The sequence below is a fragment of the Lichenostomus cassidix genome, unplaced genomic scaffold, assembly GCF_008360975.1.
Source record: "Lichenostomus cassidix isolate B80296 unplaced genomic scaffold, HeHo_3.0 HiC_scaffold_35, whole genome shotgun sequence".
Lineage (NCBI taxonomy): Eukaryota > Metazoa > Chordata > Aves > Passeriformes > Meliphagidae > Lichenostomus > Lichenostomus cassidix.
This window is the reverse complement of record NW_028147256.1, coordinates 82,781-97,359: the sequence shown is the minus strand read 5'-3', so window position 1 is coordinate 97,359 and position 14,579 is coordinate 82,781. Positions and strand designations below refer to the sequence as shown.

At 51.0% G+C, this 14,579-nt stretch overlaps 1 protein-coding gene across 1 annotated transcript in view; it reads right to left on the bottom strand.

Annotated features, from left to right (window-relative positions):
- The window catches only part of LOC146423956 (symplekin-like), a 38,407-nt gene that overhangs the window by 23,031 nt on the left and 797 nt on the right, over positions 1-14,579 (bottom strand). The window contains exons 2-10 of the mRNA XM_085043969.1: positions 13,800-13,905; positions 11,321-11,386; positions 10,312-10,365; positions 8,565-8,638; positions 7,298-7,424; positions 4,588-4,837; positions 3,384-3,554; positions 1,932-2,171; positions 590-744 (exon numbers count right to left, since the gene is read on the bottom strand). Of these exons, the coding sequence (XP_084900095.1) occupies positions 590-744; positions 1,932-2,171; positions 3,384-3,554; positions 4,588-4,837; positions 7,298-7,424; positions 8,565-8,638; positions 10,312-10,365; positions 11,321-11,386; positions 13,800-13,901 (1,239 nt within the window). The 5' untranslated portion in view covers positions 13,902-13,905. The remainder of the gene's footprint in view (positions 1-589; positions 745-1,931; positions 2,172-3,383; positions 3,555-4,587; positions 4,838-7,297; positions 7,425-8,564; positions 8,639-10,311; positions 10,366-11,320; positions 11,387-13,799; positions 13,906-14,579) is intronic.

Genomic DNA, 14,579 nt, shown 5'->3' with positions numbered 1-14,579 from the left:
CATCAAAAATGGCCTGAGGGACATCGAAAATGGCATTAGGGACACTGAAAATGGCATCAGGGATATTGAAAATGGCATCAGGGACAGCGAAAGTGGCATCGGGGACAGTGAAAATGGCATCAGGGACACCAACAATGGCCTCAGGGACATCGAAAATGCCATCAGGGACACTGAAAATGGCCTGAGAGACATTAAAATGGCATCAGGGACACCAACAATGGCATCAGGGACACCAGAGTGGCACCAAAAATGGCCTTAGGGACACTGGAGTGGCACCAGAAATATCCTGGAGACACCAAAATTATGTTGGAAACCCAAAAATGCCTTGGAGACCCCAAAGGGTCCCAAAATCACCCTGGAGACCCCAAAAGTGTCCCCAAACCTGCCCAGAGTGTCCCCAAAGTGACCCCAAGCCCTGCTGACCAGGTTGGCCACGTTCTCGGGGGTCAGCAGTGGCTGCAGGACAGGTGACATCACCTTAGAGCTCCTAGAAAGTGTCCCCAGAGTGTCCCCAAACCCCCTCAGAGTGTCCCCAAAGTGTCCCCAAAGTGTCCTCTAACCCCCCAGAGTGTCCCCAAGCCCTGCTGACCAGGTTGGCCACGTTCTCGGGGGTCAGCAGCGGCTGCAGGAACTCGGCCGTGATGTCAGTGTCCGAGGGGACAATGGCTGTCCCTGTCCCCTTGGCCGCGGCCACCGCCGGCGCCTCCAGGTCCTTGTCCTCGTCGTCCTCGCCCAGCGGGGGCTCTGCGGGGACAGCGGAGGTCACCGAGTGTCCCCAAGGGTCACCGAGTGTCCCCAGGGGTCATCGGTCACTGCCGGTGATGGGGACATCAGGGAGGGGATGGGGGACATGGGAGAGGTGACACCAATGCCACCACAGGGCAGGTGACACCACGGGGAGGTGACACTGATACTGCCATGGGAGAGGTGACACCAATGCCACCACGGGCTTGGTGCCACCAATGCCACCAATGGCTAAGCACCACTGATACCACATGGGGCTCAGTGCCACCAATGCCACCACAGGGCAGGTGACACCACGGGGGAAGTGCCACCCACAGCACCACAGGCTTGGTGCCACCAACACCACCACCGCCACCAATGCCACCACCACAGTCTCAGTGCCACCAATGCCACTGATGCCACCACAGGCTCAGTGCCACCAATGCCATCCATACCACCACAGGGAAGGTGACACCAATGCCACCAACGCCACCACAGTCTCAGCACCACCAATGCCACCAGTGCCACCAACACCACCAATGGCACCAATGCCACCACAGTCACACTGCCACCAAGGCCACCAACGTCACCAATATCACCAACGCCACCACAGTCACAGCGCCACCAATGCCACCAAGGCCACCAGTGCCACCAGTGCCATCAATGCCACCCACAGGCTCAGTGCCACCAAAGCTACCAATGCCACCAATGCCACCAGTGCCACCACAGGCTCAGTGCCACCAACGCCACCAATGCCACCACAGTCACACCGCCACCAACGCCACCAAGGCCACCAATGCCACCAATACCACCACAGTCACACCGCCACCAATATCATCAATGTCACCACAGTCTCAGCACCACCAATGCCACCAATGCCACCACAGTCTCAACGCCCACCACCAGCAATGCCACCAGTGCCACCAACACCACCAACGCAACCAATGCCACCACAGTCTCAGCACCAGCAAAGCCACCAAAGCCACCAATGCCACCAGTGCCACCACAGTCACACCGCCACCAATGCCACCAACTCCATCATCGCCACCAATATCACCAATGCCACCCATGCCACCAATGCCACCGCCACCACCACAGTCCCAATACCACCAAGGCCACCAAAGCCACCACAGTCCCAGCGCCACCACCAAGGCCACCAAAGCCACCACAGCCACACCGCCACCAATGCCACCACGGCCGCCACTGACCGATCTTCATCTTCTTGAGCGCGGCGTCCGGCTCGTCGCGCGGCCTCTTGCGGCCGTCCCGCGGGCTGGGCATGCTGCGGGCGATCTCGGCCTGCGGGGTGCCCAGGTCCACCAGCAGCGTGGTGATCTGCGGCTGGAAGTCCCCCGAGCTGGGGTGCCGCAGCACGCTCAGCAGGTGCAGCTTCAGGTTCTTCCGCACGCTGCTCACCTGAGACTTGGCTAGCGTCGGGGGCAGGTTGGCTAGTGGGAGAGGGACAAGGTTAGGGACAGCTGGGGACAGCTGGGACATGGCTAGAGTCAGGGGAAGGTTGGCTAGTGGGAGAGGGACACGGTTAGGGACAGCTGGGGACAGCTGGGACATGGCTAGCGTCGGGGGAAGGTTGGCTAGTGGGAGAGGGACACGGTTAGGGACAGCTGGGGACAGCTGGGACTTGGCTAGAGTCAGGTGAAGGTTGGCTAGTGGGAGAGGGACAGGTTAGGGACAGCTGGGGACACCTGGGACTTGGCTAGAGTTGGGGGCAGGTTGGCTAGTGGGAGAGGGACAGATTAGGGACACCTGGGGACAGGTTAGGGACAGCTGGGACTTGGCTAGAGTCAGGGACAGGTTGGCTAGTGGGAGAGGGACACGGTTAGGGACAGGTTGGGGACAGGTTAGGGACAGCTGCGACTTGGCCAGCATCAGGGATAAGTTGGCTAGTGGGAGAGGGACAGGTTAGGGACAGCTGGGGACAGCTGGGGTTGGTGTCACCATGGTCACTGGTGTCCCCAAGCCCTGGGGACGTTACCGTGCAGGGTCTCGTAGGCCTAGATGACCTCAGCAATGACCATGGGGACACCAGGGGACACCAAGGGACACCATGGCTGGGGTGGCCCCGGTCAATATCACTGTGGTCACTGCTGTCCCCTAGCCCTGGGGACGTTACCGTGCAGGGTCTCGTAGGCCTGGATGACCTCGGCCATGACCACGGGGACACCAAGGGACACCAAGGGACACCGTAGTCACTGCTGTCCCCAAGCCCTGGGGACATTACCTAGCAGGGTCTCATAGGCCTGGATGACCTCAGCCATGACCATGGGGACACCAAGGGACACGAGAACATGAGAACATGGGATTGCTCAGGGACACCAAGGGACACCATGGCTGGGGTGTCACCATGATCACTGGTGTCCCCAACCCTGGGAACGTTACTGTGCAGGGCCTCATAGGCCTGGATGACCTCGGCCATGAACATTGGGACAGCAAGGGACACCGAGGGACACCAACGGACACCAAGGGACACAGTGGTCACTGCTGTCCCCAAGCCCTGGGGACGTTACCGTGCAGGGTCTCGTAGGCCTGGATGACCTCGGCCATGACCATGGGGACACCAAGGGACACCAAGGGACACCAAGGGACACCATGGCTGGGGTGTCACCGCGGTCACTGTTGTCCCCAAGCCCTGGGGACGTTACCGTGCAGGGTCTCGTAGGCCTGGATGACCTCGGCCATGAACATGGGCCGCTGGCGGGCGATGGTGGCCAGCGAGCCGAGCGCGGCCGTCAGGTTGATGCTGGAGATGGCAGGATGGACCATGAACTTGAGCAGCTGCTCCAGAGCCGCCTTGCCCTCCTCCCAGAGAGCACCTGGGGACACAGGGGACAGCAGGGTCACCAACAGGGACAGTGACACATCGGGGTCACCACCCTGCCCTCCTCCCAGAGCACACCTGGGGACACAGGGGACAGCAGGGGACATTGGGGACAGCAGGGTCACCATCTTGCCCTCCTCCCGGAGAGCGCTTGGGGACAGAGGGGACATTGGGGACAGTGACACACTGAGGGGACAGCAGGGACACCGCCTTGCCCTCCTCCCAGAGAGCGCCTGGGGACAATGGGGACACCAAGGGGACAGCAATCCCAAATTCCAATTCCAATCCCAAATCTCAATCCCTACACTCACTGTACTTGATGACAAGGTGATCCCATTGCCAGCCCAATCCTGATCCCAAATTCCCTCCCCAACTCCAACCCCAAATCCCCACCCTTACTGTACTTGATGAAAGGTGATCCCAATCCCATTCCCACTCCAATCCCAATCCCAAATTCCAATCCCAATCCCATTCCCACCCCAACCCTGATCCCAAATCCCAAATTCCAATTCCAACCCCAATCCCAGCCCCAACACTCACTGTACTTGATGACAGGGTGATCCCAATCCCATTCCCACCCCAATCCCAATCCCAAATTCCAATCCCAATCCCATTCCCACCCCAATCCCAATCCCATTCCCACTCCAATACCAATCCCAAATCCCAAATTCCCAATCCCGTTCCCACCCCAATTCCAATCCCATCCCAATCCCAATCCCACCCCAATCCCCACACTCACTGTACTTGATGACAGTGATCCCAATCCCAACCCCAATCCCAAATTCCAATCCCAAACCCATTCCCACCCAAATTCCAATCCCAAATTCCCTCCCCAATCCCATTCCCATCCCAATCCCAAATTCCCCACCCCAATCCCCACACTCACCGTACTTGATGACAGGGTGATCCCAATCCCAAATTCTAATCCCATTCCAATCCCAAACCCATTCCCACCCCAAATTCCCTCCTCAATCCCAAATTCCCTCCCCAACTCCAACCCCAAATCCCCACCCCAACCCCACACTCACCGTACTTGATGACAGGGTGGTCCCTGGGGATCCTCTCCAGGCTGATGTCATTCTCGTGCCGCTTGGGGACGTCGGAGTCGGCCGTGCGGGGGGACAGGGTGACGATCAGCCCCTCCACGAACTTGATGGCGTGCGTCCGGATGCCGTCGTTGTCCGAGTCCAGCAGCAGGATGATGTCACTGGCCATGGAGGACATCATCTCCCAGCAGGCCTCCTGCAGCTCGCTGATCACCTTGGACTTCACCATCCACTGGGGAGAAAAACCGGGAAAACGGGAAAAAAGGGGTGATTACGGTAATGGGGTTGGGCGGCGTTGGGGAAAGGTTGGGGTGTTTTAATGGGGAATTACGGTAACTGCACTGAATGGTAAAGCGACTTTTAATGGGTAATTACGGTAATCGCATTGGGCAGCAAAGTTGAGGTTGTTTTAATGGGGAATTACGGTAACCGTATTGAATAGTAAAAGAACTTTTAATGTGTAATTACGGTAATCGTATCTAGTATTCAAACCATTTTTCATGTGTAATTACGGTAATTGCATTCAACAGCAGAGAAAAATTGAGTTGTTTCAACGGGGAATTACGGTAACTGTATTGAATAGTAAAGCAACTTTTAATGGGTAATTACGGTAACCGTATCTAATATTCAAACCATTTTTCATGTGTAATTACGGTAACTGCATTCAACAGCAGAGAAAAGTTGAGTTGTTTTAATGGGGAATTACGGTAACTGTATTGAATAGTAAAGGAACTTTTAATGGGTAATTACGGTAATCATATCTAGTATTAAAACCATTTTTAATGTGTAATTACGGTAACCGTATAGAATATTAAAACCATTTTTAAAGTGTAATTACGGTAATTCTGTTCCACAGCACAAAAATCTTGAGGCCATTTTAATGGGGAATTATGGTAACCGTATTAAATAGTAAAGCAACTTTTAATGGGTAATTACGGTAACCACACCAACTAGCGTAGCTCTTTTTAACAGATAATTACGGTAACCGTATTGAATGGTAAAGCAACTTTTAATGGGTAATTACGGTAACCATATCTAATACTGAAACCATTTTTAACGTGTAATTACGGTAATTGCACTCAACAGCAGAAAAAAGTTGAGGTTGTTTTAATGGGGAATTACGGTAACTGTATTGAATACTAAAGCAACTTTTAATGGGTAATTACGGTAATCATACCTAGTATTAAAATAATTTTTAAAGTGTAATTACGGTAAGCTTATGTAATATTAAAACCATTTTTAATGAGTAATTACGGTAATCACATTGGGCAGCGGGGAAAAGTTGAGGTTGTTTTAATGGGGAATTACGGTAACCGTATTGAATGGTAAAGGAACTTTTAATGGGTAATTACGGTAACCACATTAAATAGTAAAGCAACTTTTAATGTGTAATTACGGTAACCACACCAAATATTGCAACCCTTTTAGTCAGATAATTACGGTAACCTTATCTAATATTTAAACCATTTTTAATGAGTAATTACACTAATTGCATTCAACAGCACAGAAATGTGAAGGCCATTTTAACGGGGAATTACGGTAACCGTATTGAGTAGTAAAGCAACTTTTAATGGGTAATTACGCTAATTAACTCCTGGTTTTTTGCAATTAGGGTGTGGCCAGGTGAGTCCCAGGTGTGCCCCAGGTGTGTCTCAGGTGTGCCCAGCTGTGCCCAGGTGTGCCCCAGGTATGTCCCAGGTGTGCCCAGGTGTGTCTCAGGTGTGCCCAGCTGTGCCCAGGTGCATCCCAGGTGTGCCCAGGTGTGCCTAGGTGTATTCCCATTGTCCCCAGCTGTCCCCAGGTATGTCCCAGGTGTGCCCAGGTGTGGCCCAGGTGGGTCTGTGAATATCCTCAGGTGTGCCCAGGTGTGCCTAGGTGTATTCCCATTGTCCCCAGGTGTGCCCAGGTGTGTCTGTGGATATCCCCAGGTGTGCCCCAGGTGTGCCCAGCTGTGCCCAGGTGTGTCTCAGGTGTGCCCAGGTGGGTCTGTGAATATCCTCAGGTGTGCCCAGGTGTGCCCAGGTGTATTCTCATTGTCCCCAGGTGTATTCCCATTGTGCCCAGGTGTGCCCAGGTGTGTCTGTGGATATCCCCAGGTGTGCCTAGGCATGTCCAAGGAGTGCCCAGGTGTGCCCAGGTGTATTCCCATTGTCCCCAGGTGTATTCCCATTGTGCCCAGGTGTGCCCAGGTGTGTCTGTGGATATCCCCAGGTGTGTCTCAGGTGTCCCCAGCTGTGCCCAGGTGTATCCCATGTGTGCCCAGGTGTGCCCAGGTGTATTCCCATTGTCCCCAGGAGTGCCCAGGTGTGCCCAGGTGTATTCCCATTGTCCCCAGGTGTATCCCAGACGTGCCCAGGTGTATTCCAGGTGTGCTCAGGTGTGCACAGGTGTGTCTGTGGATATCCCCAGGTGTCCCCAGGTGTGTCCCAGATGTGTCCAGGTGTGTCCCAGGTGTGCCCAGGTGTATTCCCATTGTCCCCAGGTGTGGCCAGGTGTGTCCCAGGTGTGCCCAGGTGTGGCCCAGGTGTGGCCCAGGTGTGCCCCAGGTGTATTCCCATTGTCCCCAGGTGCATTCCAGGTGTGCCCAGGTCTGCCATGTGTATTCCCATTGTCCCCAGGTGTGCCCAGGTGTATTCCCATTGTCCCCAGGTGTATTCCCATTGTCCCCAGGTGTGCCCCAGGTGTGCCTCACCTGCAGGGCCACCTTGTAGAGCTGGGTCATGGTCAGGATGGCTTTCTTGACCACGTTGACGTTCTCGTCCTTGAGCAGCATGTTCAGGTTGGCGATCAGCTTCAGCAGCAGCTCGATGTCCCTTTTGCTGGGGACACACCGCGGTCACCAAAATGGCCCCAAATGGCCCAAAATGGCCCCAAAATGGCCCCAAAACAACCCAAAAAATGGCCCAAAAATGGCCCCAAACGGCCCCCCAAAAAGGCCCAAAAAGGCCCAAAAATGGCCCCAAAAATGGCCTCAAAAATGGCCTCAAAATGGCCCCAAAATGGCCTTAAATTGGTCCCAAAAATGGCCCAAAATGGCCAAAAAAGGCCCTAAAATGGCCCCAAAAGGGCCAAAAAATGGGACTAAAATGCCCCCAAAATGGGCCAAAAATGGCCCAAAATGGCCCCAAAAATGGTCCCAAAACAGCCTAAAATTGGCCCCAAAAATGGCCCAAAAATGGCCAAACAATGGCCCCCCAAAAAGACCCAAAAATGGCCCCAAAAATGGCCTCAAAATGGCCAAAAATGGCCCCAAAATGGCCCCAAAAATGGCCCAAAATGGCCCCAAAAATGGCCCCAAAAATGGCCCCAAAATAGCCCAAATAGAACTTAAAAATTTCCCCAAAACAGCCCCAAAATTCCCACTAAAACAGCCCCAAAATAGCCTAAAACAGCCCCAAAATTCCCCCAAAATAGAGCCCAAAAATTCCCCCAAAATAGCTCAAAATAGCCCAAATAGAGCCCAAAAATTCCCACAAAACAGCCCCAAAATTCCCTCAAATCCATCCCAAAATTCCCCCAAAAAAGCCCCAAAATAGCTCAAATAGAGCCCAAATTCCCTCAAAATAGCCCCAAAATTCCCACCAAAACTACCCCAAAATTCCCACAAATAGAGCCAAAAATTCCCCCAAAACAGCCCCAAAATTCCCCCAAAATAGCCTCACAATTCCCCCAAAACAGCCCCAAATTTCCCACCAAACCAGCCCCCACCCCCAAAACAGCCCCAAAGAGACCCCAAATGTCCCCAATTTCCCAAACAGCCCTCCAAAATTCCCCAAACAGCCCCAAAAGTCCCCCAAAATAGCCCAAAAATTCCCCCAAAATTCCCCCAAACCAGCCCCAAAGAGACCCCAAAATGTCCCCATTTTCCCCCAAATCCCACTTTTCCTGCCCAAATCCCATATTTTTCCCCCAAATCCCACTTTTCCCGCCCAAATCCCACATTTTCCCCCCAAGCTCACCAGGCCTCCTCGATGAATCCAACCACGAACTTCCTGACCTCGATGGATTTGTCTGCCTGGAAGGCGATGATCTCCTGGGAGAGGGAAAAACAGGGTCAGGGACCCCAAAAACCCCAAATTCATCCCAAATTCATCCCAAATCCACCACAAATTATCCAAAATATTCCCAAATCCACCAGAAATACCCCCAAATCCCCCAAAGTCATCCCAAATCCACCCTAAATCCATCCAAATCCACCCCAAATCCACTCCAAATTCCCCCAAATCCGTCCCAAATTCCCCAAACTCTCCCTAATATCCAAAATCCATCCCAAATCCACCCAAATTCATCCCAAATTATCCAAAATACTCCCAAATCCAACCCAAATCCACCTGAAATTCCCCCAAATCCAACCCAAATCCACCCCAAATTCATTCCAAATCCACCTGAAATTCCCCCAAATCCATCCCAAATCCACTCTAAATCCACCTGGAATACCCCAAATACCCCAAATTCACCCCAAATCCATCCCAAATCCACCCCAAATCCACTAAATCCATCCCAAATCCACCTGAAATTCCCCCGAATACCCCAAATCCATCCCAAATACCCCAAATCCACCCCAAATCCATCCAAATCAACTCCAAATCCACCTGTAATTGCCCCAAATCCATCCCAACTTCCCCAAATCCATCCCACATATCCCAAATCCATCCCAAATACCCTCAAACTCTCCCAGATATCCAAAATCCATCCCAAATACCCCCAAACTCTCCCAGATATCCAAAATCCATCCCAAATCCACCCAAATTCACCCCAAATCACCCCAAATCCACTCCAAATTGCCAAAATTCATCCTAAATCCACCCAAATATACCCCAAATACCCCAAATTCCCCCAAATCCACCTCAAATACCCCAAATCCATCCCAAATCCACTCCAAATCCATCCCAAACTCTCCCAAATCCACCCCAAATCCCCCCAAATCCACTCTAAATTATCCAAAATACCCCCAAATCCACTCCAAATCCCCCAAATCCACCCCAATTCACCCCAAATTCACTCCAAATCCACCCCAAATCCCCTCAAGTCCACCTGAAATTCCCCCTAATCCACCTCAAATCCACCCCAAATTTCCCCAAATTCCCCAAACCGACCCCAAATCCCCCAAATCCACCCAAATCCATCCCAAATCCACTCCAAATCCATCCCAAACTCTCCCAAATACCCCCAAATCCATCCCAAATCCACCCCAAATTCCCCAAATCCACCTGAAATACCCCAAATACCCCAAATCCACCCCAAATTCCCTCAAATCCACCTAATATACCGCAAATCCACCCCAAATCAATCCCAAATCCACCTGAAATACGCCAAATACCCCAAATCCACCTCAAATCCACCCCAAACACCAAAAATCCACTCCAAATCCCCCAAATCCACCCCAAACTTCCCCAATCCCCCCAAATCCATCCCAAACACCCCCAAATCCACTCCAGATTCCCCCAAATCCACCTGAAATTCACCCCAAACCCACTTCAAATCCCACCTCCCCAAATCCACCTCCAAATCCACCCCAACCAATTCTAATCCACCCCAACCATCCCAAATTACCCCAAATCCATCCCAAATTACCCCAAATCCCCCAAAATCCACCCTAAATCCACCCCAAATCCCCCCAAATCCCCCCAAATCCACCCCAAAATCCCCCAAATCCCCCTAAATCACCCCAAAATCCACCCCCAAATCCCCCAAATCCCCACTCACATCCAGGAAGTTGTCCAGCAGTGTTGGATCCTTGTTGATGATCAATTCCTGTACCTGGGGACAGCAAGGGGACAGTGAGGGGACATCGAGGGGACATCGAGGGGACACTGGGGACATGGCCACCTCCTCCCAATCCCACTTCTTCCCACCCAAATCCCACCTTTTCCCCCCAAAAATCCCATTTTTTCCACTCAATCCCACCCATTTCGCCCTAAATTCCATTCATTCCTCCCCAAAATCCCACTTTTCCCACCCAAATCCCACTTTTCCCCAAAAAAATCCCACTTTCCCCATAAAAAATCCCATTTTTCCAACCCAAATCTCACTTATTCCCACCCAAATCCCATTTTTTCCTCCCCAAAATCCCACTTTTCCCACCCAAATCTCACTTTTCCCACCCAAATCCCACTTTTCCCACCCAAAATTCCATTTTTTCCAGAACCAAATCCCACTCATTCCTCCCACAAAAAATCCCACTTTTCCCACCCAAATCCCACTTTTCCCACCCAAATCTCACTTTTTCCCCCCAAAATTCCCATTTTTTCCCCCAAATCCCATTTTTTCCCTCCCAAAATTCCATTTTTCCCCCAAAATCCCACTTTTCTTCCAAATTCCCATTTTTCCCCAAACCCATTTTTCAAAAACCCATTTTTTCAAAATCCTATTTTTCCCCCAAATCCACTTTTCCCCCAAATTCCCATTTTCCCCCAAAATCCACTTTTTCCCCAAAATCCCACTTTTCTTCCCAAATCCCATTTTTCCCACCCTGAAATCCCATTTTTTCCCCTAAAATTCCATTTTTCCCCCAAAATTCCCATTTTTTCCCCCAAATTCCCAATTCTCCCCCAAAATCCCATTTTCCCCAAAATCCCATTTTTCCCCAAATTCCCACTTTTCCCCCCCAAAATCCCATTTTTCCCCCAAAATTCCCATTTTCCCCAAAATTCCCATTTTTCCCACCCAAAATTCCCATTTTTTCCCCAAAAATCCCATTTTTCCCCAACCCCACCTGTTTCAGGATGTTGATTTTCCCCTCATTGCCGATCAGCGCCGCTTGGTTCAGCAGATCCACAACCTTTGGGGACAAAATTCCCAAATTATTCCCTCTGGAAATCCCAAAATCCACATTCCCACCTCGGATCCCAAAATTCCTGCTCCCCCCATCCCGGAGATCTTACAAAATTCCCATTTTTCCCATTTTTTTCCCATTTTTCCTGGTTTTTTTCCCATTTCTCACCCTCTCCAAGGTCTCTCCCATTCCCATTTTCCCTTTTTTCCCATTTTTTCCCATTTTTCCCATTTTTTTCCCCATTTCTCACTCTCTCCTCCCCTCACTCCCATTCCCATATTTCTCATTTTCCTATTTTTTCCCATTTTTTCCCCATTTTTCCCGGTTTTTTCTCCATTTTCTCACCCTCTCCAAGATTACTCCCATTCCCATTTTCCCTGTTTTTCCCATTTTTCCCCATTTTTCCCATTTTTTCCCCATTTCTCACCCCCTCCAAGGTCACTCCCCATCACATTTTCCCCATTTTCCCTGTTTTTTTTCCCCATTTTTAACCCTTTCCTCACCCTCTCCAAGGTGCTCCTCCCCTCTCTCCCATTCCCATATTTCCCATTTTTCCTGTTTTTTTCCCATTTTTCCCATTTTTAACCCTTTCCTCACCCTCTCCCAGGAGCTCCTCCCCTCACTCCCATTCCCACATTTCCCATTTTCCCTGTTTTTTCCCATTTTTCCCCATTTTTAACCCTTTCCTCACCCTCTCCCAGGTGCTCCTCCCCTTCCCATATTCCCCATTTTTCCCCATTTTTTAACCCTTTCCTCACCCTCTCCCAGGAGCTCCTCCCCTCTCTCCCATTCCCATATTTCCCATTTTTCCCATATTTTTCCCATTTTTTCCCATTTTTAACCCATTCCTCACCCTCTCCGAGGTGCTCCTCCCCTCACTCCCATTCCCACATTTCCCATTTTTCCCATATTTCCCATTTTTCCCCATTTTCCCCATTTTTTCCCATTTCTCACCCTCTCCCAGGTGCTCCTCCCATTCCCATATTTCCCATTTTCCCTGTTTTTTTCCCATTTTTCCCCATTTTTCCCCATTTTTCCCCATTTTTTCCCCATTTCCTCACCCTCTCCCAGGTGCTCCTCCCATCACTCCCATTCCCATATTTCCCATTTTTTCCCATTTTTCCCATTTTTCCCCATTTCTCACCCTCTCTGAGGTCACTCCCATTCCCATTTTTCCCATATTTCCCATTTTTTCCCATTTTTCCCCATTTTTAACCCTTTCCTCACCCTCTCCCAGGTGCTCCTCCCGTCGCTCCCATTCCCACATTTCCCATTTTTCCCATATTTCCCATTTTTCCCCATTTTCCCCATTTTTTAACCCTTTCCTCACCCTCTCCCAGGTGCTCCTCCTCTCACTCCCATTCCCATATTTCCCACATTTCCCATTTTCCTTGTTTTTTCCCATTTTTCCCATTTTTAACCCTTTCCTCACCCTCTCCAAGGTGCTCCTCCCGTCGCTCCCCTTCCCACATTTCCCATTTTCCCTGTTTTTTCCCCATTTTTCCCCATTTTTAACCCTTTCCTCACCCTCTCCGAGGTGCTCCTCCCCTCTCTCCCATTCCCATATTTCCCATATTTCCCATTTTTCCCATTTTTTAACCCATTCCTCACCCTCTCCGAGGTGCTCCTCCCCTCTCTCCCATTCCCATATTTCCCACATTTCCCATTTTCCCATTTTCCCCATTTTTAACCCTTTCCTCACCCTCTCCCAGGTGCTCCTCCCCTCACTCCCATTTCCCATATTTCCCATTTTTCCCATTTTTTCCCATTTTCAACCCTTTCCTCACCCTCTCCGAGGTACTCCTCTCCTCACTCCCATATTTCCCATTTTTTCCCATTTTTCCCCATTTTTAACCCTTTCCTCACCCTCTCCCAGGTGCTCCTCCCCTCACTCCCATTCCCATATTTCCCATATTTCCCATTTTCTCCCATTTTTCCCATTTTTCCCCCATTTCTCACCCTCTCTGAGGTCACTCCTATTCCCATTTTTCCCACATTTCCCATTTTTCCCATTTTTCCCGGTTTTTAACCCATTTTCCCCATTTTTAACCCTTTCCTCACCCTCTCCGAGGTGCTCCTCCCCTCACTCCCATTCCCATATTTCCCATTTTCTCCCATTTTTTCCCATTTTTCAATCCATTCCTCACCCTCTCCGAGATCACTCCCATTCCCATTTTTCCCATATTTTTCCCCATTTTTTCCCATTTTTAACCCTTTCCTCACCCTCTCCGAGGCGCTCCTCCCCTCGCTCCCCTTCCCACATTTCCCATTTTCCCTGTTTTCCCCATTTTTCCCATTTTCCCCATTTTTAACCCTTTCCTCACCCTCTCCCAGGTGCTCCTCCCCTCTCTCCCATTCCCACATTTCCCATTTTCCTTGTTTTTTTCCCATTTTTCCCCATTTTTAACCCTTTCCTCACCCTCTCCGAGGTGCTCCTCCCGTCGCTCGCCGTCTCCTCCTCGCTGAAGAACTGTGACGCCACACTCATCCTGGCGCTCGGCCCTTCCTGGGCCCCTGCCATGGCCCTGCCACCAAACTGTCACCTCAGGGGGACACAGACCCCACGGAGACCCCATAGAGACCCTATAGAGACCCTCAGACCCTATAGAGACCCTCAGACCCTATAGAGACCCTCAGACCCTACAGAGACACTAAAATCCTATAGAAACCCCAAAATCCTATGGTAACCCCTCAGCCCCTCACAGCCCCGCCATGGCTTTGTCACCAAAATGTCACCTCAGGGGGATCCAGACCCCATAGAGACCCTATAGAGACCTTATAGAGACCCTCAGACCCTATAGAGACCCTATAGAGACCTTATAGAGACCCTCAGACCCTATAGAGATCCTATAGAGACCCTAAAATCCTATAGAGACCCTAAAATCCTATAGAAACCCCAAAATCCCATGGTAACCCCTCAGCCCCTCACAGCCCTGCCATGGCTTTGTCACCAAAATTGTCACCTCAGGGGGACACAGACCCCATGGAGACCCCATGGAGACTCTATAGAGACCCTCAGACCCCACAGAGACCCTAAAATCCTATAGAAACCCCAAAATCCTAGGGAAACTCCTCAGCCACTCACAGCCCCGCCATGGCTTTGTCACCAAAAATGTCACCTCAGGGGGACACAGACCCCACGGAGACCCCATGGAGACCCTATAGAGACCCTCAGATCCTATAGAGATCCTACAGAGAC